At 49.7% G+C, this 23,312-nt stretch overlaps 2 protein-coding genes across 4 annotated transcripts in view; one reads left to right on the plus strand and one right to left on the minus strand.

Moving 5' to 3' along the window:
* LOC150054226 (hexokinase-1) overlaps positions 1-3,942 on the plus strand; it is a 78,708-nt gene extending 74,766 nt beyond the window's left edge. For both annotated transcript variants that reach the window (XM_090346465.1, XM_090346466.1), the window contains 3 exons: positions 918-1,073; positions 1,317-1,550; positions 2,913-3,942. In XM_090346465.1, coding sequence (XP_090202591.1) covers positions 918-1,073; positions 1,317-1,550; positions 2,913-3,054 — 532 coding nt within the window. In that variant the 3' untranslated portion in view covers positions 3,055-3,942. The remainder of the gene's footprint in view (positions 1-917; positions 1,074-1,316; positions 1,551-2,912) is intronic.
* A 969-nt stretch (positions 3,943-4,911) lies between these two features.
* Positions 4,912-14,602, minus strand: Tacr2 (tachykinin receptor 2). Of its 2 annotated transcripts, none has more exons than XM_090346467.1 (5): positions 14,083-14,602; positions 9,728-9,922; positions 8,247-8,400; positions 6,890-7,086; positions 4,912-5,724 (listed from the first exon to the last, which is right to left on the minus strand). In XM_090346467.1, the coding sequence occupies exons 1-5, from the start codon at positions 14,472-14,474 to the stop codon at positions 5,532-5,534; spliced, it is 1,131 nt and encodes a 376-aa protein (XP_090202593.1). In that variant the 5' UTR covers positions 14,475-14,602; the 3' UTR covers positions 4,912-5,531. The 2 variants fall into 2 exon arrangements, with proteins under 2 accessions (XP_090202593.1, XP_090202594.1); XM_090346468.1 differs by having other exon boundaries at positions 5,568-5,724; positions 6,890-7,006.
* Between the last annotated feature and the right edge of the window lie 8,710 nt (positions 14,603-23,312).

The raw sequence follows: 23,312 nt of genomic DNA on the forward strand, positions 1-23,312 counted from the left end.
ATGAGGGCAGGGTGTTATCTCTAGTCCCCGTCTCAATTCCTCCCATGCCATTGCAAACTCATACACCACCTAGTGGCCGTTTGCAGCTTTGCAGTTTACTGGGGGACTGTACTGAAATGGCAGTGTCCACTCAGAATTGAAAGGAATGGCTCTTTATCCCAACTCCCTCAAAATCAGGCCATCCAGTGATAGCCAGAACAAGCTGGCCCAAGTCATGTCCATGGAGCAGGAAGATGGGCTCTCATTTGACCGTAGCACTGTTGTGACCAACCAATTTGTCTTTTTTTTGGTCTGTGTGGTCTTAACATGTGGCATTGTGCTAGTAGGCCCTCTAGATGTTTCCAGAACTTTGAAAGAAACACAGGAATTTTCCTTTGTTGTCTTTTTACCCCGTTAAGCCTCAGAGCTTATTTACCAGAGGGACTTGGACTTTGCCAACGGCCTGTCACCATGCTGGACTGTGCCCTGGAACTCGCATCTGAGTGAGCCTCACTCTCCCTGCCCTCAGGGTTGTCAGTCACTGCCGTGGTGACAGAAGGAGACAGGGAGCTGTGTACTTCCAGAAAGAAGGAAAAGGATGGGGGTGTGAGGGAGCCTGAAGCAGGCAGGCAGACCCTACATGGGGAGCACCACAGGCCTTGCTGGGGACAGGGCCCTTGGCCATAGAGATTTAGCCAGGTCAAAGCAGGAAGTCCATGGGAGGATACCATCTAGCTGACATGACTTCTGCAGGCTTTGTGTTGGGGGCGGTCCTTCCTGTTACTCTGCCTCCTGGGTCACCACAGGGCAGTTCTGTGGTTCTGCCCGGGATGGGGACAGTAAGAGATCTGAAGTGGCTGAGACCGAGGAGCCTAGTAGAGAGCTAGCAGTGGTTTTGATCATTCGGCATAGACGCCCAGCCCCTTCTCTTGTCCCAGGTATGAGAAGATGATCAGTGGGATGTACCTGGGTGAAATTGTTCGCAACATCTTGATCGACTTCACCAAGAGAGGCTTCCTCTTCCGAGGACAGATCTCTGAGCCACTCAAGACTCGGGGCATCTTTGAGACCAAGTTTCTCTCTCAGATTGAGAGGTAAGGGTTATGCACTCTGCTGCTCTCGGTGCCTCAGGTCCATTGTGGAGATGTAGATTGCTCTCAACATCTGGCTTATTTCGCTTAGTGGAATGTTTTCATGGTTCATCCGAGTTGCAGCCTGTATCAGCATTTCTTCCTTGCTTTTCTTCTTACATTTGGTTTTTGACCTCGCTCAGTTGGTATAATAATGTTAAACCTTAGCTCCGGCCCTGATTTTTTTTTATTGGTTGTCCACCACAGTGACCGGTTAGCGCTGCTCCAGGTCCGTGCCATCCTTCAGCAACTGGGTCTGAACAGCACGTGTGACGACAGCATCCTGGTGAAGATGGTGTGCGGGGTTGTGTCCAAGCGAGCCGCTCAGCTGTGTGGTGCAGGCATGGCTGCCGTGGTGGACAAGATCCGTGAGAACAGAGGGCTGGACCATCTGAATGTGACCGTGGGGGTGGACGGGACACTCTACAAGCTGCATCCCCAGTGAGTACAGAGCTTGCTGGGTTGGGTCATAGGTGGGGGGGGGTTCCCCCCAGGGGCAAAGCCTCATGGGGCCCAGCAGCCTGAAGCTGTGCATGCGTGGATAATGGGCAGCCCTGGAGTTGAATGGGGACCCTTGACTAGCTCACACAGCCTTTCCTGGACAGCTGGGCTTGCTCCATTGGAGAGGAACCTAAGAAGAGGGGAGGAGGGCGAGTTGTATTCACCTGTGCATCTGGAGCTTCTGGAGATCCAGAAGAACGCGTTTGCTCTTGGGTTCCTAGGTGGGGAGGGCAGGGAGTGGCCTTCTTTTGGTCAGGTGTCTGATGCCCCTGTTATGGGGAGCGGGACATGAACCCATCTGCTCACATCTCAAAGCTTGGCTCCTAGGGTCAAGTGGCCGTGTCTACAAATCGGGTATGTGAAAAGAATGCTACTAGTAATTACCCTCCATGGGAGATAGACTGGACTGTAACGTCACAGCCCGCCTAAGCAATCTCACTTACCTCTGGGCAGTCATTCCTTGCGTGCTTCATGCCATGCTTGGGATAAAAGGTCTTTCTTGTGCCACCCTTATCTCCATCTCCCATCTTCATTGCTATCCTTGTCATCACTAGAGGTGGCACTAGAGGGGGTAGAGTGAGGCTTTGGAGTCATAAGCTCTTCGTGTGTGTGTGTGTGTGTGTGCGCGCGTGCGCATGCCCGTGTGCGTATGTGCATGCTGGGGTTTGAACTCAGATCCTGGGTGTTAACCTATAGCTTTATTTTCTTTGCCACTTGAACCACAGCTGTACTTTTTGGCTTTTTGGAGGTTATTAATTGGAGGTGAGAGTCTCATGGACTTCCCTGCCTGGGCTGTCTCCAAACTGCGATCCTCAGATCTCAGCCTCGTGAGGATGGGATTACAGGTGTGAGCCAGTGGTGTCTAGCTGAAGTCATGTATTCTTACTCTCAGTCTTGGCATCATATAGAAGCTGTTCTCAATTGCTTCATCTCTGCCAAGTCCTGTCTTCCTCCTGGGATTGCCAACCCTGGCCTGGCTAGAAACTGTGTATGAAAGGTAGGCACCTAGTAGAGGCCCATAAAAGACAGGGACAATTTCTTTAGTATATGTGCTGCCGAAGCGAGCACCAAGACAGGGACAATTTCTAAGAGCCTAATTCTGGTCCTTGCTTTCCTTTTCAGCCCAGAGCACCAGACCTCGGATTCTGAGGAGAGGGGTGTCTTGAGTATTGCTCACACGCTGGCTCTTCCAAGCTATATGGATAGCTTGGTTTGGGGTTCTCAGGTGTGCCCCCTGCTGGAGAGGTGATAAGAGCATGGTTTTGACCCCACCCTCCTCTCTCTACCTTCTCTGTCTTGCAGCTTCTCTAGAATCATGCACCAAACCGTGAAGGAGCTGTCACCCCAGTGTAACGTGTCCTTCCTCCTGTCTGAAGACGGAAGTGGTAAAGGGGCTGCCCTCATCACGGCCGTGGGCGTGCGGCTCCGAGAGAGCAGCAGCTAGGAGCCAGGACCCCAGCCTGCTGCCCTTCCAGCACTTCTCTTTACAAGCCACGACCCACCCCCGTTCCACCCAGCAAGCTGTGCTGGGCGACCCTGGCGTCGGAGCCCGCCTTGCCCATGCGGGAGGAGAACAGAACCCAACCAATGGCGCCTCGCGTAGGCTCCCACATAGAGTGTGTGCTGTTGATAATCTCTCGCCCTGACCCCTCTCACTGCCCTGCCACTCTGCATGATTTGATCTCCATCCGGCCGTGCATCCCCCCACGAGTGAGGTGCCACGGCAGCCTCCCTCCTCCTGGCACCCCGCCAGCCGAGCCCTGGCTGGTTCAGATGAAGACACACCATCCCACAGGCCTGCAGGGCTTCCAGAGCCCGTCCTTGGGGTCACCTCCTCCATGTCAAGTGTATTATCACCAGCAGACACTGCCGGACTCCCTGTCGCGGGGGCATGGCTTGAAGAGCAAGTACTGTGGGTCCATCCTAGCCACCCTCCCTACCCCGCCCTGTACAGCCTGGCATGCCAGCAGGAGGAGTCAGTGCCACTACGTCGTGTGTCCGTGGTCCTAGCCACATTGTGACAGTCTTGCATTCTGTGTGTGTCTCCTGGGGGCTGGGGGAGGTGGGAAGTCATGTGGGAAAATGTGTTGTCTCCAACAGAGTCAAAAAGGAACCAACCCACCAATGATGCCATCACTGGAATTTCCCGTCGCTTTTGTGAGCCATGTTGTATGACTAGTAAACTTTGTACCGACTCAAACACCCACCCGAGTGATGCTTGCTGCTAGGGAGAAGGGGAGATCTTGGCGTGTGGCAAAAGCCAGATCCTGGGATGTTTGTGGCCTTCTGGGTGGGGGAAGGGTTTAAATAAAATTATGGTCTGTAACCCTCAGCTTTGGTTTGGCACGAGGAGTTCTATACCAGCCCCACAGCACACACTGACATAGTCTCCTTTCACCTCATCTCCCAGCTCCAGCCTTGCCAGTTTCTGAGCCCCAGTGTCCTGAACTCCTACCCTAGGACCTGGAAGGAAGGAAAAAAGGGGAATTCTCTGTCTTCTTCATGTGCTGGGACAAAGGCAAAGTGAACCCAATGGCCAGTGGAGGACTGTGGGGCTCTGCTACCCGCACACCTTGCCTCATGACAGCCAGTGACAGCTGGCATCCAGTGGCAGCCCAGAGAGATAGGGCAGCCGCTCTCTTTTATTTCTGTCATAATAAGCAGTCCACAGGAAATAAGCCTTTGTCTGAACCTTTTTACCTTTCCCTCACCTTCAGAAGGACTGCCATTTTGGATTTTCCTCTAAGCTGTGGTGGATTCCACCCCAGGGCATCCTGGCACCCTGTGATGCCCCACCACAGTGACGGGTCTAATCAGCTTCCCAGGACTGCATGCACACTGGTGAGATGAGACACCTTTTGCTGGGACACTGACAGGGCCCAGTGATCATTGTGCAGAGCAAGAATAACGTTAGACTTTGGGTGTGTATTTACGGTGTTCCTTGCGTCTAGCAGAAGGCACCAAGTGGTGGTATGCGGGGGGTGGGGGGGAGATGTTAGTCAGCAAATGGGGAGATATAAGGCTTGGTGTGGACTGGGCCATGCCTAGAGCACTCTGGGAGTTGGTGTTCTGCCTATCAGCTTCTGGCTGCAGAAGTGAGGATGGAACTGTGTTGCTGACTTGCAGGTGGTATAAATGTGAATGGCTGGCACAGTAAACAAAACCAGGGCTGCTATTTATGGAGGGCTAAATCTGTGTATTGCCTGCCAGTGTGTGAATATGGTTCCTATCGATCCTTACGGCATCCCTGGGAGTAGTTTTGCCCAGAACTACCACCCAGCCCAGGAGGATCTGAGTTCCTAGATCTAAAAAGCACCCCCGTCAACTCTCAGCCAATGAGCTTTGCCATAAAAGAAGGGTCCTTGTGTCTTTATAGGTTGACTGTGCTGTGTACTGCTTATAGATAATGCTATATTGGTCTTATCCAAAGTGTAGAGACATTTTTGTGAGTCCAGTTGGTCAAGCCTGAAGGGTTCACATGCAAATTTAGGTTCTCAGTTCTTGGAAGAGCTGGCAACAGTGGTCTACCTTACCACATGGAAGGAGTTGTGCCCCCTTTGGCATCTGTGCCCTGTAGGATAACACCTTTTCCTTCCACTAACTTTTCCCTACACTGACTATCCGTCCCCTCTGGTGAGAGTAGGGACCCTTTATTGGCGCATTGACAAGGCACCTGTTCATTGCGTTGTACAGCTCAGGAAGCATTTGAGTTTGCAGCTCCTGAATTAGGTAAGTAGTGGCTTACACTGTCTCTTGGGCTCTGACTGGATCCCTGAAATGCTCCTTGAGGAATGGGCAGGCTCTGAACTCTTCTTGATTTTCCATTGGTGTATTGAAGAGTGGGATGTGGGTCAAACATTGATATTTGTTCTCAATTAGCTGCCTGGCCTGTGGCTTTGGGATTCCAGAAGGCCCCACCTCTTAAGGACCCCCGGCTTGACCATTGGTAGCCTGGGAGTGGGTTATGTCCCCAGTCATGAACAAAGTGTCTTTGGTGTGACATCTGTTGACTCTTGTAGAGAGGGATGGCGTGTAGGTCAGCTCCATCTTATCTTCTTGGGTTGGTGTGACCCACGGGCAGCACCAGAAAGCAAGCCGGAATCCAGAGCGAAACCTGGCAGGGAAGAAGAGTGCAGGCTCACCTGAGCAAGCATGTCATGTAGCTGCTTCCCAGAGGAAAGTCACTGCCCCTCCACCAAGATCCTACAATTGTAGGGTCAGGGTCTCTTTCAGGGTACATTCTTGAGTGCATTTGTGTTTTGGAAACTGCCAGAGAGACATATTCTGCAGTTTGGTCTAGTGGTTTGAGTGGCTGATCAAGCTGGCCAATCAATATTACCAACAGAAAGAAACCAAGTGTAATGACTAATGGGTTTTCCCAGGTGACAGGTGACTGACTTCCAAAGCCCTGTTTAAAGAGTAATGCATTGATTAAAAAAAAAAAAAAAAGTTGGGCTCTGGCAATATTGGAAGAGAGGTGTTCTCCCAAGGGATTGCTCTGGAGGAAATTTCACAGATGGAGCCACCAAGTGTGGGTACATGAGCTTGAAAAGTTAACTTTCCTCAGGGCAGCGCGGAATGCTCAAGAATATACTGGAGTTAAGAGGAAGCAGATGTGGTAAGAGGGAGGGGCTGGAGGAGAAAATACTGGCTATGGATTACACAGAGGGGCTGGGGGTACAGGGGGCTCAGTCCTTCTTGCTTCCTGGGCTGCAGGGTTCTGTGTTCCAAAAGAGCCATGTTGCTTGGGACTCGGCCTAAAGGTCTATTATATGAACCTGGAGGCATCCATGCAACACTCCCACCCCACATGCCACAATCCAGACTCCAATCATGACCCCATCTCTCCCTGGAAGACAACAGACAGCCCTCGGATGACAGCTCGTGCCTGTAATCCCAGCTACTCTGGAGCCTGAGATCTAAGGATCACGATTCAAAACCAGCCCGAGCAGTCTGTGAGACTCTTATCTCTTAATAAACTACAAAAAGCCAGATGTAGAGCTGTAGCTTAAAGGATAGGGCATAGCCTTGAGCACAAAAACTCGGAAATAGAGCCTAGGCACAGAAGGGAGGGAGGAAAAGAGAAAAAGAAAGAAGAAAGAAGTGGAGCACTAACTTGCCCTGGGGAAAGGCTTTGGGGAGAATGTATGACCCAAGCTAGGCTCAGGCCAGAGGAAGGGCTGACCTAGAGGACAGTACTCACCAGTGGGTGAGAGGCACCCCTAGACTTGGAGTGGAGGCCTTAGCAGGGAAGGGGATTCCCTGAAGGTGAGGCTCACCTGTGGTTGAGGCAGCAGTAGATGATGGGGTTGTACATGGTGGAGCTCATGGCCAGCCAGAAGAGTGCGAGGTAGACCTGCTGGATGAACTTGTGGTAGTAGATGTCTTCCTGGAAGCTGCCCAAGATGAAGTAGAGGTGGTAGGGCAGCCAGCACACAGCAAAGGTCACCACCACCAGCACCATGGCCTTTACAAACTGGTCCAAGAGACGCTTGGGTCAGTCCTCTGCCCCAGAGCCCTGTGCCCTTCCCAGAGCAGTATGGGGTGTCCTTCCTATCACCGTCACCCCCAAACTTCATTGATCCATGGCCTTTGTGCCATGGATCTACATACATCTACATTATCCAGCTCCCCACGAGGGCTGGTTCAGCAAATGAAGAGCAACTATTTGGAGGGACACACTAATGGATTGTGTTTAACTGCCTCCCAGAATTTCCCTGTAAAAATGTCTGTAGGCTGGGCATGGAAGTGCACATTTATCATCCCAGGGAGGTAAAAATAAGAGGATCATGGTCTAAAGCTACCCCGGGGCGGGGCTGGGGGGATTCAAGGTACTTCCTATTCGTAAGATAACTGAAGCAAGAAGGGTTGAGATGTAGTTCAAGTGATAGATCACCTGCCTAGCAAGTGCAAAGCCTTGAGTTCAACCCCCCCCTCGCGCCCTCTCCCCCACATCTACCAGTGGTAACAAGCTCAGGTGTTCTTTGACCTGACTACATGCTTCAATTAACCCCTTATCTCCTCTGGTTGCCCAGAAGAGGATACAGCCAAGGTCAAGTTGAGCTTTGCTTGAAAGAAGGAGGAAAATCTAGAGCATAGAAGGCTTGACCAGAATCCCAGGGGAAGCTTAGATGTTGGGGGAAAGAAGGGATACTGCTATATAGCTTAGAAATGGAAAGAAGCTGGACTATAATCAAGTCTCAAGATCGGTGGGGTTTTAGCTCTGGCACTGGAGGATTCTCTGAACTTTAGCAAGGAGCCTCCAGTATGTAAATTCTAGGGGGCTTCTGAAACCCAACACTCCAATTATTCAAAATCTTAAGATTTTAGCATACTTGAAGTATCTGAAATTCTGTGGGGATTTAAGACTCTACTAACATTCCAGGGAATTTCTTTAACCTTCTATTTGCCCAAAGACCAAAAGGTCAACCCTCCTTTCAGGGGTGGAGTAAGGCAGGGGAATGATGAAGTGGATAAGGCATTGAGGTCCAGTCCAGATTGGACAGCCCAGTGATTCTGAGCTGTTCTGGGCTTCTTGGCACCTTCTAGTGGGTAAGTCCTGAGCCAGCAAGGGCGGCTTCCTAAGGCCAGGCCTGTCCGGACGCTAGCTGACCTCCACCCCGTCCTGGTGCTCACCTTCTTCTTGGCTGTCAGGTGGCGCAGGTTGGCACCATGTGCTTGGTGTCTGGGAATGGCCCGTCGCCAGAGGGTGAGGCCGATGACGCTGTAGGCCACAAACATCACCACAAGAGGCAGGAAGTAGATGAGGGCGATCACCACAAGATGGTATCTGGAGGGGAAGTGGTGATTCTGATGACCACTTGAGCTTGCTCTAGGACTCTGTGTGTGCACCCCTATCCAGACCACCACCCAAGGCCTTGATCTGAGTTAAGACAAAGGCTAGCATATGTGCCCCCAAAGGGCTTGCTTCCCCTGCAAAAGGGCCACCAGCTTTAGTGAGACAAATACCAGAGAAGGAAATGGGAAATGTAAAATACCAGCTAAGTGTGGTACTACATGCCTGTAATCTTGGTATATGAGAGTCTGAGGCAGGAAGATATACAAGTTCAAAGCTAACCCGAGCTACATACTGAATTCTGGGACATGGGTTGTATAGAAAAACTATTTTTAAAAGCAAAATACAAATAATATATTGCTAAGCACATAGAAAAAAATTGTCCTGTTCCTATTCTTGTTAACAAGGTTTTTCTTCTGGAATCATACATGTATAGGTAAAAATGTTTGTGTATTTATATATGCATGTGTGCATGTTTGTGAATACATATGTGCATATATCAGAGAGAGGATATATCTAACCTACACTTGGCTGGATGGATGGGTGGATGGATGGAGAAAGCTGCCATATGGCCATATGGGGCTAGTAAGCGTCCAGGTCTAGGAAAGGGGCAATGGAAAATTGTCAGGCTGCACATGCCACTGTCTCCTCCCCTCCTTGCCATCAGCACTTGATTGGAAATATCCCGAGGGTCAGCAAACACCTTTGCATTCACCTCGAGGCCAGTGGCTCAGAGCATTACTGCACAGCCACCACCCAGTTCCCAGAGAGGACAGTTGAGATGTCAAGAGATGTGTGTCCCTGGCTCCCTCTGACTCATGGGAAAGCCTCCTCGAGCAGCAGGCTGCAATGGTGGTGAGCCATGTAGCCGCAGAGGAGACAGCTGACACTCCACTGTGTACTGTGTTGCTCAGTGATGTACATTAAATGTGTTTTCCATATAAGGTATTTTTAGCTGGTGCTAGTGGTTCATGCCTGTAAATCTAGCTACTCAGGAGGCTGAAATCCAGAGGATGAAGGTTGGAGGCCAGCCCATGCAGAAAAGTCTGAGGATCCATCTCCAAAACAAAAAGTAAGGCTGGGAGTATGGCTCAAGTGGTTGAGCACCAGCCAGCAAATAAGTGAATAGATATGATTCCTGAGGGCCTTTTTAACTAAGGATGTGTACATGAGGCCTGATCCCATTGTTGGTGAAGGAGGGTTAGTATAATCCTATATATTCCCACAGAGTTCTGTGCATACCCACAGGTACCTGCTGCACACATGTGAGCATGCCCCCCCCCACAGACATACATGGTACCCTCCACCCCAGCCGCCTTACAAAAGGAGCGTTTTGCCCCCGTTGTCTTCGGGCCAGGCCACCACACACTTGGTGGCACCCTGGTCCACAGTGATGGCGGAGTAGAAGCACTGGGGAAAGGCGAGGGCCAGGGCCACCAGCCAGATGCCTGCTATCACGGCCTTGGTGCTGAGGGCTGAGAGTCGCGGCTGGAATGGGTGGACAATGGCCATGTACCTGAGGACAAGGCACAGGAAAAGGCAGTTGAAACTATTCTAGAGACTCCCTCCCACATCAAGAAGCTAGACATGTACAGACAGTCAGACTGGCTGTCACCAAGCAAAGAAGCAACAATAACACAGGTTGGAGAGGACAGGTGGTGGCAAAAGAGGAACTCTTACATACTATTGGCGGGAATGTAAATGAACGTAGCCACTGTGGAAATCAGTATGGAGGTTCTTTGGAACACTAACTGCAGAAGTCCCACATGATCCAGCCACGCTCAGCGTGCAGCAAATTGAGTCGACCTACAGTCATTGAGACACCTGAATACTGCCCACACTTACTGAAGCACTAGTCACAATAGGCACATCGTGCAAACCAGCCAGGGTGCCCTTCAATGGATGAATGGATGAAGATGATGACTGCACACAGTGGACTAGAAGCCATAGAGAAGAACCAAATCATGTATGCAGGAAAATTCAGAGAGATCATCATGTTACAAGAAATAAACCAGACATAGAAGAACAAATATAAACTTTTCTCTAGATTAAAAAAAAAAAAGAGCAAGAAACCAGGTATTGGTGGCTCTGGTCTGTAATTCTAGCTACTCAGGAGATTGAGATCTGAGGATCACAGTTTGAACCCAGCCCAAGCAGAAAAGTCTATATGAGACTCCTCTCCAGTGAACCACCGGAAAACCAGAAGTAGCACTGTGGCTAAAAGTGCTAGCTTTGAGCAAAAAAAGTGCTCAGGGACAGCACCCAAGCCCTAAATTCAAGCCCCATAACCACCACCAACAAAACCAAACCAAAACAAAAAACATGAAAATAGAAGGGGGACGGAGTGAGACCACAGAGAACTGTGGAAAGATATGATCAAAGTATACTATACACATGTATACAATGAGTTATTGGGGACAACCCATTCATATATGCAAATAAAGAGTGTGTGTGTGTGTGTGTGTGTGTGTGTGTGTGTGTGTGTGTGTGTGTGTGTGTGTACCACTGAACATGACCTCATAGTAGGTCTGGAACCTACTGTGATGTTGAAGCAACACGATTGGATATTTCTTTTCTTGTCTGTGTGCTGAGGCTTGAACTCAGGGCCTTTAGCTTTTTCTCTTGAGGCGAGTGCTCTACCACCTGAGGCTTCTGGCTTTTTTTTTTGGTGATTAATGAATGATGAGAGTTTCATGGACTTTTCCTTCCCCGGGCTGGCTTTAAACAGTGATCCTGTGGATCCCCAGGCTTCTGAGCAGCTAGGATTACAGTGTGAGCCACCAGCGTCCAAGCTTCTGAATACTTCTGCAACCCCAGCAACTGACATCTAAGACGAAGCCCAGGCTCCTCTTCAGTCCTGCCAGCCGCCTGGCTGCCTGCGTTTGTCTTTGTGCCATATCAACTGTCCTTGTTCACATATGAACTCACGCACCTCTGTTTTCTCTCTCCTCACAGTCCACAGGCAATGGTTCCATGCACCCCGCTCTTACCTCTGCAACCCTGACCTATTGGCCCTGGCCAGGCCCTGGGCCAGCTTCGCCTTCATCAGCCTGGACCTAGGCTGGTGCCTCAGTAAGACAGACAAGTAGCCATTTTCCACAAAGTTCTTGAACACATCCCTTCTTGCCTCCATAGACATTGTAGGTGACTGAGGGCCAGCTTTGGAGCCCTGGTTCACTGCTGTTCTTGGGGGTGGGTGGGGAGGAGGACAGGTCTCCTGTGAGGGGCAGCTTGGGCCACTTTGGATACAGACTGACCTGGATTCCAATCCTGTCTCTGCTGCTTTCTAACAAAAGGATGCCAAGCAATTAGCCTTAGCTTTTAACACTCCACGTTAGCCTCGGAGACAAATATTGCTAATTCCTGTGTTAGGTTGTTATGAGAAGGAAATGAAGAGTCCGAAAGCAACAGGGACTGGGTGTTGGAAAATGTGATTATTCCTGTTTGTGCTGTGCCCTTAAATTCACCAGAACTTTGGTTTTGGTCCTGGATGGCCTCAGGATCTTCCTTCCTAGGGGTTAATCTCAGCCTTGGGACAAGGCCAGCATAATAGCACATAGCCCTGAATTTTATGTAATCCAAGTAAGGAAGTTCTGTCAGCATCTTGGGCATGAAGACTGCCCGGTGAACATTTCCATCTGGTCTTCTGGAATGTTCCTTCCTGCAGAGTCCACCAGGCTCATCCTCTCCTGTCATCTTTACCCAAACCCCCGCCACCCACTGACACCCATCCTGACATCCTCTTACCAGATAAATGTGGCTGCTCTGCTGAGAATTTAAATCATAAGCACATAAATAAAATTTATAGTGTGTGTGTGTGTGTGTGTGTGTGTGTGTGTGTGTGTACATGCAAGTTCTGGCTGGGCCTTGCATTCAGAGCCTGGGCTCTGTCCCTGAGCTTTTTTTCTTCAAGGCTGGAACTCTATTTCTTGAGCCAAAGATCCTCTTCAGGATTTTGTGGGGTTTTTTTGGGGGGGGTGGTTAATTGGAGATAAAAGTCTTAAGGACTTTTCTGCCCAGGCTGGCTTTGAACTGTGCTTCTTGGTCTTAGGCTCCTGAATAGCTAGGATTACAGGTGTGAGCCACTGGCACTGGGCTCTATGTTGTATTTTGGGATTACAAGTGCTGTGAAAAAGTATTAGGAAGACTGGAGGCATAGTTCAGGAGTATCATATTATCATGCCAATCTAGCAAGTGTAAGATCCTGAGTTCAAATCTCTCACACACATACATGCATGTACATCACACATGCACACACGCACATGCACGCACTCATTAGAAAGGAGCCTATGGTACTTGACGTGTGCCAGAGTAGAGTTAGGTTGTATAGATCATCTTTCCTATAATATTCAGAATAGTGTCTGTACATAGCAGGCACCAGACATGTATTTGTTTAATAAATAGCTGAATGTAAAACAGAAGATAATGGCAAGTCCCTAGTCCTGTGACCTGTTCCAACCATCACTCTTCTCTCACCTTGATTATTCCTTTTACCTCTACCCTGTCCTCTGTAGCCTATCTACCCTTTAAGTTGAAGTTCTGGGAAGCCACTGGTTGTCATTTTTCCATTGGCATGTGTCCCCACAGTACCCAAATGGCACCCATAACAGAGGGACCGTCCAAGTTGCATCAATAAAAGCTTTAAGAGGATGTTCAGAAACCTCCAGGGGGCACTGGGATGTACTTGGTGGTTGGTGGTGGGCTGCTCCTGTGTCCACAGCCCAGAGGGCAGGGCTCCAGGCCCTGGATTTGCCTAGAACTTCCTGAGTGAACTCAGGTAAGACTACTCCATCTCTAGCCTTGGTTTCCCTAGGGGTAAAGGTAGAAGTCAATCGTCTAAGAAGGATGTTGAAACAATGTACCCACTACCTTACAAATGTAACTGTAACCCCTCTATGGATCAGCCTGATGATAATTTTAAAAAAGAATGCCGTTCAAAGTTTTCTTCCCATTTTTTACCTATGGAAGAATGTTCCTAAATAAAACCTTCAGGGAAACGTCATCATAAAACAGTGAGGGATCGATTGTGAAAGTTGCTGGGCGAGCTGGAGTGAGGAGACTGCAGGGCCCACACACTGTGGAACCCATCTCCTCACCTCCCTCGGGGTCTTTCCCACGTCCCATCCTGAGTGCTGTCAACCGTTACAGACTTTCCCCAGGCCCCCAGGTCTTCATCCATTGCCAAACCCAGCCCTCCCAGTCCAGCAGCCTTCCTCGGACTCCAGCCCAGCCTGTGGTTAACTCCTCCACCCTTCCCAGGCTCACAGTCGGAGCCTCTGAAAAGAGTGTGGGGGGAAATGGTTAGCCTTGTTAAAAGCAGATACAAACTACACGTACCATTTATGTATCCCATCAATAGGAACAATGTCTTCATCGAGACAGAAAGACACCAAAACAAAGATCAAATCCAGTCCTGCCAACAGCACAACTCTCCCTAGTTCTTTCCCTACCTCCTGAAACAACCACCCAGGGCAGAGTCCTAGCTGAGTCTAACCTCAGCTCTATGTGCTTCGACTCCACAGTCCCCTAGCTCTGTCTTCCAGATTCATAACTTTGAATCACATCCAGGTTGGAGCGACCCTTGTCCCCTCACTTGCTGTGGGGCAGGCCCATCGCCCCAACACCGGAACCCGAGCAAAGTGACGTGGCCACACCCTTCCCCGATTGCCCTCTTGCCTGTCAGCAGCAATGGCAGTCATGGAGTAGATGCTGACAAACGTGACTGTGATGGGGAAGAGATTCTGGAAGTAGCAGAAGGCCCGGCCAAAATACCAGATATTGTGGCTGGCGTAGACAAAGTTGAAGGCGGCATTGAAGGCGGCCATGCAGAGGTCAGCCAGCGCCAGGTTGATGATGAAGTAGTTGGTGACAGTACGCATCCTCTGATGAGCCAGGATGATCCAGATCACCGTGGCATTGCCCGTCACGGCCACCAGCACCAGGGCCACGTAAGCAGTGGCCCACAGTGCCAGCTGCCAGCCGGGCATGGAAAAGGCGGTGATACCCGTGGCATTGCCCCCAGGGTCAGATGAGACGTTGGTATCAGTCCCTGTGGCACAGGCCCCCATGGCTGTTTCTAAGTCCAGGTTCTGGGCCTCCCTCGGCAGCTCCTCCTAGATGTGCAACAACAGAAGAGAAATCCTCTTTGGTACGTGGATTTATGGGGGTGAAAGGGGTGGAGAGAGGAAAAGGCAAAGTGAGGGACGTCCAGCCTGCAGGCCACGCCTTTGTCTCATAACCAAGATGAGTTTGGCTGAGTAGAAAGTCCACTTCAAAGGCATTGTCACGTCAGGTTCCCAGGCTCCTGCCAGACCTTCCGAATACACAGCAAACCAGAATTCCCACCAGGGTTTCAGGGGAGAAGATGTCCTGCTGTCGCACAGGTTCTGACTGAGAGGCCAGGAGAGAACACGAGCTGCTGAGGTCTTGCCGTAAGTTAGTCACAAGCCAGAATTTGAACCCAGAACTTGAGCCAGAATTTGAACAGTGGAATCTGGATCTTACAAGTCCGCTCTTCTCCGGGCTTTGGGGTGGTGCAAGCTGGGCTGGGGTTTCCTGGCTCTGCCAGCTGCCAGCCTTTGGCAGTCGCTCTCAGCTGCTCTTCTCAGCAAGGCAGACTCAGGCCTTTGTGGAGGTGCTGCGGGCTCCTGAGGTGGGGATATCCCGCCCACCCTTGTCCTCCCCCCCACCCCCTTAGACCTCTTGCCTCTTGAAAGACTTCAGACAGGCTGGAGGCCAGGAGAAGCCTAGGGGAGAAGGCACAGTATGGGGGGGTAGCTCACAGGGCACCGCTTTCAGCAGTGTTTACTTCAGCCTGGACAGGATCCGCATCTAGAAAGTGATTGAGCGCACAGCTGGGAGCCCACGGGAGCTGAAGCCAGGCTCTAGTGCCCCCAGGAAAGTCCCTTAAATCCTCAAAGAGAAAAAGTCTCAGTGAGACATTCAGAAACATCTGGGGGGTGGGGGGTTCAGGGTGGTACATTTGGTGGTGAGGGGGCCATCCGATGAGGGGCTATCTCTCCTGTAGCCATAGCCCAGAGGGCTGGGCTCTTGCTCCCTGACTCAGTTGATTTGCTGGCTGACTTGCAGCAATCTGATCATTTCTAGCCTTAGATGAATGGTGCTCAAGCTTTTTTATTTTTAACTTGTAGGGGTTGGTGGGGGGAAGAGTTTCCAAATGAAATCTTCAGGGAAAACTCCATCACAAAACCATTGAGGTGGAGCTATGAAGGTTTGGGGGCATTTAGTTATGGTGGTGTTTCTAAGTGATTGCATGTGTGTAGCTGATGGATGAGAACATGCGTGCACTCACACAGGTACACGTACACCTGTACACACACACACACACACACACACACACACACACACACACACACACACACCTGTGGCATGCGAGCTGAGGGCAGGACAGGCTCTCCAGAGCAGGTCCCTCATGAGAATCTAGGAAGACTGTTTCTCAGCAGCCTTCACATAGGGGCCTCGGGCTCTGCCCGGCATAGCCTGCATTTCTCCTGGCTATAAATCTCCTCTACCAGGTACCTCTGCCTGCTTCCCTTCCTTCTGTTGTGCCAGTTTCCATGTGTTTGGCCTCTTGCCCACCTGGCATAGCTGGGAAAGCCTTCTAAGGTTTTCTAGTGTGGGAAAGATTATGCAGTCTATGGAATTCAAAATAAAAACATTAATATCATGAAACTTAAATGTACACTGAAATCAAAAGAGCTTCTTTTTAGATTTTTCTCACTGCACTTCTGAATACATTCAACATTATAATTCTATTCATTGCTGGCTGTGCTGAGATGCTGGGTCTGGGGATGTCCATCCCCTGTCGTTGGGGAGGGTACTTCCAGGGGCTCTTCCTCCTGCAGTGGGGAGACTAGAGACCCAGGACCACTGCCCCTTCAGAGCCAGCTCGGACAGAATGGGCCCCAGTCCTGGCTGGGCCATGGGGCAGAGAGCTATTTCCTCTTTGGAGCAGGCACAGGAGCTGTTTGGACTTTCGTCTCTTATTCTAGGGTCTCCAGTCAACTGCTCTCTGTCTCCTGTTCATGGAGTGTGGTTAAATGGAGTGGAAATGAGAATGTAAGCCTAAGAAAAGCTCTTCTCTCTCTCTCTCTCTGCTGTCCTGGCCTCTGGCTCTGGGGCTGCCAGCATTTGTTGAGCTTTTGGATGCAAACCCACTGAGAGAGCATGTCACCAGCCCCGCAAGCCCAGAATAGTCCAAGTCCCCCCTCCCAACATTCTGCCACCTCCACCATATTTGTAATGGGGATTATATTTTGGAGCTACTAAATCTGAGTTTTTATTTCCCCCACTAAATCATATGTTCTTGCAGCTTTTCAACTATGTGCTCAAGGCCTGCAGCCTCTGGGTAGGAGAGGGTGGGGGGAACTCTGAATGAGGGGTGCTGATCAGCTTTGCTGCTCAGAGCAGTCAGGGAACCTTGGATAGACAATAGTCTTGAAGAACAGTCTTTGTTTCAAGAGAACACAAAAGATCCTAAATTGCTCACCCCTGTGAGACCCTCACACCAGTTCCAGTTTGCTCCCTCAGGATTGTGCTCAGGAAACCCTTGAGTGGACAGGAAGTGGTGGGGGAGGGGGCAGGAGGCTGCATGGAATGCGATTGTGGAGTGGATGGTACGGGTTGCATCAGGGTCACCCTATTGGAGGAGAGCAGATTGGAATAGACGATTGGATGAGGGTATCCTTGAAAAGGGGTGTGGCCATGGACCTCAGTTCTTTGTAGCTGATGTGAGGCCTCAGTGGGTAACAGCTGGACATTGTTCTCCACATCACATACAGCATCCTACAAGGGGATCTGGGAGGAACAGGGCAGCCATGGCTGAATGGCAGCTGCCTCTCCATCCGTCTGTCTGTCTGTCTGTCTGTCTGTCTGTCTGTCTGTCTGTCTATCTAGCTAGCTAGCTAGCTAGCTAGCTAGCTAGCTATCATCTCTCTATCGCTGGCACTGGGCCTTGAACTCAGGTACTCTGCCAATTGAACCACAGTTCCACTTCCAGCTTTTTGGTGGTTACTTGAAGAGTCTCATAGGCTTTTCTTGCCCCAGCTGTCTTCAAATTGTGCTCCTCAGATCTCACCCTCCTGAGTAGCCAGGATTTTATGGACGTGGACTGTCACCGGCATGTGCCTGCTTTAGATGAGGTGGGTGCTGATGTGTGAGCTTGGTGATTGGAATCCTTGTGACCTGTAGGTAAGCAGCCTCAAAACTAGAACATGGAAAATGTCCTAGTTTGTTTTCTTTTCTTTTTCTTTTTTTTTTTTTGCCAGTCCTGGGCTTGAGCTCAGGGCCTGAGCACTGTCCTTGGACTTTTCTCAAGACTAGAGCTCTACCACTTGAGCCTCAGCACCACTTCCGGCTTTTTTCTATGTATGTGGTACCTAGGAATTGAACCCGGGTCTTCGTGCATGCTAGGCAAGCATTTTAACCACTAGGCCAAACTCCCGGCCATAGTTTGTTTTCTTTGAACAAACAGCATGGTGCTGACTCTAGCAGGGGTCCTCAATCTTGTTGAGTCATGGTGGATGTATGTTGGCAGGAGTATGTGTGAGAGCAGAACACTTACTGGACAGGAATCCAGAGAGACTGAGAAAGGGCCAGTCTTTCTCTTTTATTACCACTCTCCTCAAGGGCCTACTAGAGCCATGTAAGAACTAATTAATGGCTTCTAAAGACAACCCTCCCGATGGCTTTATCACTCTCACGATAAAGGTCTCATCCCCTCCCAACATCACTGCACTGGGAACCCAGCTTCCCAAGCAGAAACTTCCGGGAGACAAGCAAACCCCATAGCTAAACCCTAGCGAAAAGGAATTCTCTTTCTGGGAGACTGGAGCAGAAAAAGATGAGGGCATATGCAAGGTATGAGGGGGGCAAGTGGAGAGGAAAGGGGGCCCAGAAAGCATTGTGGGCTAGGTGCCCTTGCTCAGTGTCTGAGAGGCTTCTTGGAGGTGTGGGGGTGTGGTCTTGTAGGGGTTGCACTCAGGGCCTGGGCACTGTCCCCAAGCTCTTTTACTCAAAGCTAGCGCACCACCACAGCTCCACTTTGGATTTTGAGTGCTTAACTAGGCTGGTTTCGAACTGTGATCCTCAGATCTCAGCCAATTGAATAGCTAGAATTACAGGCATAAGCCATCAGTGGCTGACTGAGAGATGCTATTGCAAGCTGGAACTGTGTCTTTGCCCTGGAGACTCTTCTAGGTCATTGCTTTGGGGATCACAAATGCAACTGTGGCACATTGGCATTGATTGCACATAAAGCCATCTAGGTACCACAGCCAGGGGATCATGCTTTATTCTGAGATTATGTCCTTGCTGTGTGTGTGTGTGTGTGTGTGTGTGTGTGTGTGTGTGTGTGTGTGTGTGTGTGTGTGTGTGTGTGCGCGCGCGCAGGCGCGCGCACCCCTGGGGGGTGGGAAGGGAGAGAGAGAGGGAGAAGGAGAGAGAGAGAGAAAGAGAGCATATAGGCACGTATTTCCTGGGCTTGAACTCAGGGTCTTACTCTTGTTTGCTCTTTTACTCAAGGCTGGTGCTCTGCCACTTGAGCCACACCCCCATGTCTGCCTCTTTCTCTTGATGTTGTCTGCCTGGGCTGGCTTCAGTCTGTGACCCTCAGATTTTGGTCTCCTGAATAGCTAGGGTTGCAGACATGAGTCACTGCTGCCTGGCTTTTCCTCCCTATGTTTAGGGTGAAAAATGTCCTTTTTTTTTTCATGAAGTAATAATACAGTTGGTAGATGTTAACTTGGCTTTGTTTTCTTCTCTTAAATTCCTTACCGGGTGTAATAAAACGCTGGCGGCCTCTGTGGTGGCTTCCCTTAGGTTTTATATTGTTTCCTGGGCTCATGAAATTGCAAGTTCTGCACTTAGAGAAGGGCCGATTTTGCCTGGGTCCCATTCCAAGTGAGACAGACTCCCCATTTCTGTTACTTCTCTCTGGCCTCTTGGCCATCTCCCCTAGAAGGCCTATCCAGGTCACCTCCCTCTCATATCCCGGGGACTAGGACTCAAACTATCTTGTTGTATCTAGCGGAGGCCTGCAAAAATTGATATCCTATAAATACTGATTGAATAAAAATAACAAGTACAGTTAAAATTATGACTCAGCCGGGAGTTTGGCCTAGTGGTTAAAGTGCTTGCCTAGCATGCATGAAGACCCGGGTTCGATTCCTCGGTACCACATACATAGAAAAAAGCCGGAAGTGGTGCTGAGGCTCAAGTGGTAGAGCTCTAGCCTTGAGAAAGTCCAAGGACAGTGCTCAGGCCCTGAGCTCAAGACTGGCAAAAAAAAAAATTATGACTCAGGGATGAGGGCCCTCTACTATATATTCATAAATATAGATTTAGCCATAGATATAGATATGAAAGTCTTCCAAAAAATACTGGGATTTGAATTCAGGGTCTTTGTCTCGTTCAGCAGTTGTTCTACTCCTGAGTCATGCCTCCACCGTTAGATATGAAAGCCTTAAATGAACAGGGCTAGCACTAATGTTGGGATTTCTGGGCAGCAAAATGCCTGACACATTGGCACATAGTAGATGATCAGTAAATTCTAGGTGAGTCCCTGAATGACATGTGATGAGTGTAGGTTGAACCTTTTCCCTGTCAGGGGTTAAGTAGGGATCACTCCTATTTTCAGAGGCTCTAAAGTTTAATGTAAAAGAATGCCCCACTGTTGAAAGATGGGCAGGGTACAGAAGGAGGATTTATTGCTCTTAAATAGTCCTCTTTTGTCAGTAAAAGAAAAAAAAACAAAACAAAATAACAACAACAACAAAAAAAAGGAAAAAAACCATCATCCCAGACTGGTTCCTTGGAGAGGTGGGCTTTGTGCTCCTTGCCAGGGCGCCCCCAGCTCAGAATCCAGGCATTTAGTGAGATGATGGACAGTCTCTCTGCCAAGGAGATGGGATGCAGCCGACGTCTTCCTTAAACACTGACAGCATGCCAGGGCAATGCCTTACCCTGAAAGCCTGAAGTTTATCTAGCTGGAGAAGAGAGGCCTGAGTGTTTATATCAGCCGTGGGTCTGGTGTACACAGAGCTCCTAGGCTCTTAACACATCGGCACATTTCTCAACGGCAGCCTCGCACACAACCTGTCCATCTATGGCAGGCAGAGGAGGAAGTGGAGAAGCATCATGTCACCGGGCTGCTGGGTGGTAACAGGGGCCAGCCTGGAGCCAGCCTGGGTGTCATGGATAGAGGGGACCGACAAAGTGAAGAAAAGGGATTGGGAAAGGGTCAGCCTGCCAGTTGACCAAGCTGCCCAACCCAGCCCTGGGCCCTAAGGGAGTGGGGTCACTGGAGAAGGTTCCAGCCAATCTGGGCAGCCATGTCCCAGCCTGACAGAGAGAACTTTCCATAGCCTTCTATGCAATGGTGACACCTTGAGGTTCAAAGGGGGCAGCAGAGGCCTCTGGGGGAGGGGGTTGGGGACTGAAGGCAGTCAGAAGGGGCAGAGGAGGCCTGCAGGAAAGGAGTGGAGATACAGCCAGCATGAACCTTGGTTTCTAGCTCCAGCGATGAAACACAGGTTCTGTTTCCTTATTCTCTAAGTTCAATGTCATCTCAACTCTGAGTCTCCCTTCTACTGAGCTTGGAGGAAAATCCAACCTTATTACCTGCCAGTGCATTCACCATGCTAATGCTTCCGGGTGGCACCATTCTTGGCCACCAAGGAGGTGCCCTGGTCCTCGTGTTGCAGTGTAGCGGGTCTTGGAGGATCATTTCTGCAAATGCTGTCCTGGCCATCTCTCCCAGGGCCCTGCAGGGAAAGGGGCTTCTCCAGTCCCCATGTCTTTTCTCCTGCATTTTTTTTTGCCAGTCCTGGGGCTTGAGCTCAGGACTTGAGAACCGTCCATGGGCTTTCTCAAGGCTAGAGCTCTACTACTTGAGTTACAGCACTACTTCTGGCTTTTTCTATATATGTGGTACTAAGGAATAGAACCTGGATCTTGATGCATGCTAGGCTCACAGCCTTTTGATGCCTTTTCTCTCCCTTGCTCTTTCAAAGAAGTCTTGCTTCTGTCAATATCTCAGCCTTTCTTCCAACCTACCCTTTCTCTCTCTCTCTCTCTCTCTCTCTCTCTCTCTCTCTCTCTCTCTCTTTCTCTCTCTCTCTCTCTCTCTCTCAGATGACACAGAGCACAAGGAACTCACCCCTCCTCTCCCACAAAAAGAATCTGCTTTCCTCAAGGGTATGAGGAACTTTAATCTTCAGACCTTCTTAGGAAGTGAAAATAATATTTGCATTCCATTCGTCGAGGGCAGAAAAGAAAGGCAAGAAAAACAAAAGCTAAGTTTCTATATTAAAGCAATCTGAACATCTCTTGCCCCAGAGATGATGCTGGAGAAGGGTTGTGAAGACCAATAGGTAGAACTTCGAATGCCCTTTCTGTCCAAGGTCATCCCACTGGTCCTAGAATTGCCACTTCTTCAAGGGTGGCCCTGCCTGCGACCTGTGAACTACATGGCCTTCTTTCTTCCTTTTCTTTTGATTTTAAATTGTTATTATAAAGGTGATGTTAGATGGCTTTCTTGATCATTTTGTGGCTCTCATGGTCACTTGTAAGCCACTTTGCCTAAGCACCTCATGGTGGGGAGCAGAGCCTGACCCTCTTGGAAGTTTGGCCCTCCTGTAAATGGTAGCGGATGGAGCCTCACATGATAGGCTAGTTACTCAAACTGAGTTCTCCTAAAATGACAGCAGAAAGGAAGCAGATGGGAAGAACTCCAGACAAAGGAACACAGTGCTGGAGGTACCATACATACAGAAAAAGCTGCAGGTGGTGCTTTGCCTCAGGTGGTAGAGCAGTAGCCTTGAGAAAGCCCACGGACAGTGCTCAGGCCCAGAGTTCAAGCTCCAGGACTTTCAGGGGGAAAAAAATGAAGTATGAATTCATGGACCATGGTTTCTTATCCACCCGGTCCTGGATTCAGTTCCCCATGAATGTTTTACAATAGTTCCCTCAAGACCCCTTGATCTACTAGCTCCTTCCTTCCTCTGCGACTTTCATGACTGCCACAGGGGTGTTTTTGTTGCCTCATCGTTGGGTTTCTACCAGTGAGCTCCTTTCCTATAGACTAAGGCTCTGTCTCCAGTCTTCTGATGGCAGATGTGACTGCAAACGTGGAAATGACATTGAAGGTTCAATACCCCAGCCCCTGTCCTCATGCAGTAACTACAGTGCCAGATCTCAGAGGCCAGCCCTTCATCTTGGCTTTGCCACAGGAGTAGTAAATGTACCTGGTATACATCCGTATCTGCAGGCAAGTGCATGAGGGGCGTCCCATTTTGATGATTCTCAGCTTCTCTCTGCACATAACCAGGTCACTGCAGCCTCAGTCCAGAGAGCTGCATTTTTTTTTTGAGACAATCTTGTTATCTAGCCCACCAGAGGATCCTGAGCTTATACCACTGCTTCAGTCTCCTGAGTGCTGGGATTAGAGGTTACTCTACTATGCTTGGCCAGAGTGATGTTTTTTATTTGGTTTTGAAGCAGGGTCTCATTATTTTAGCCTGACTGACTGTGAACTTACCATCTGCCTGCCCTACTCTCCCAGGCCCTTGCTGAGATTACAGTGATTTTGTTTTCTTTTTTTTTTAATTTATTTTTTATTGTAATTAATAGAAGGGTTACATTATATTCACCAGATAGAAGGTGCATTACTTCACAAACATTGATATAGTGATCTTTTAATAGTATAATTTCAACCATGCTTTTCCTGCTCAAAGCCCTTCAGTGAGGCTCCATGGCTCCCAAGATTAAGAGGAGAATAGCCAGGAGTTTGGCCTGGTGGTAGAGTGCTTACCTAGCATGCACAAGGACCCTGGTTTGATTCCTCAGTACCACATACACAGAAAATGCCAAAAGTGGTGCTGTGGCTC

Source organism: Megascapheus bottae, chromosome 15, assembly GCF_031878675.1.
Source record: "Megascapheus bottae isolate mThoBot1 chromosome 15, mThoBot2.hap1, whole genome shotgun sequence".
In the NCBI taxonomy this organism is placed as follows: Eukaryota; Metazoa; Chordata; class Mammalia; order Rodentia; family Geomyidae; genus Megascapheus; species Megascapheus bottae.

What these genes read in the sequence shown, in the direction of transcription:
- Tacr2 (XM_090346467.1), bottom strand. Translation starts at nt 14,474, where the DNA reads ATGGGGGCCTGTGCCACAGGGACTGATACCAACGTCTCATCTGACCCT. An exon ending in GGGGGCAAAACGCTCCTTTT is followed by an intron (nt 8,401 to 9,727) that starts GTAAGGCGGCTG and finishes CTTCCCCTCCAG; the next exon opens with ATACCATCTTGTGGTGATCG. An exon ending in TACTGCTGCCTCAACCACAG is followed by an intron (nt 5,725 to 6,889) that starts GTGAGCCTCACC and finishes CTTCCCTGCCAG; the next exon opens with GTTTCGCTCTGGATTCCGGC.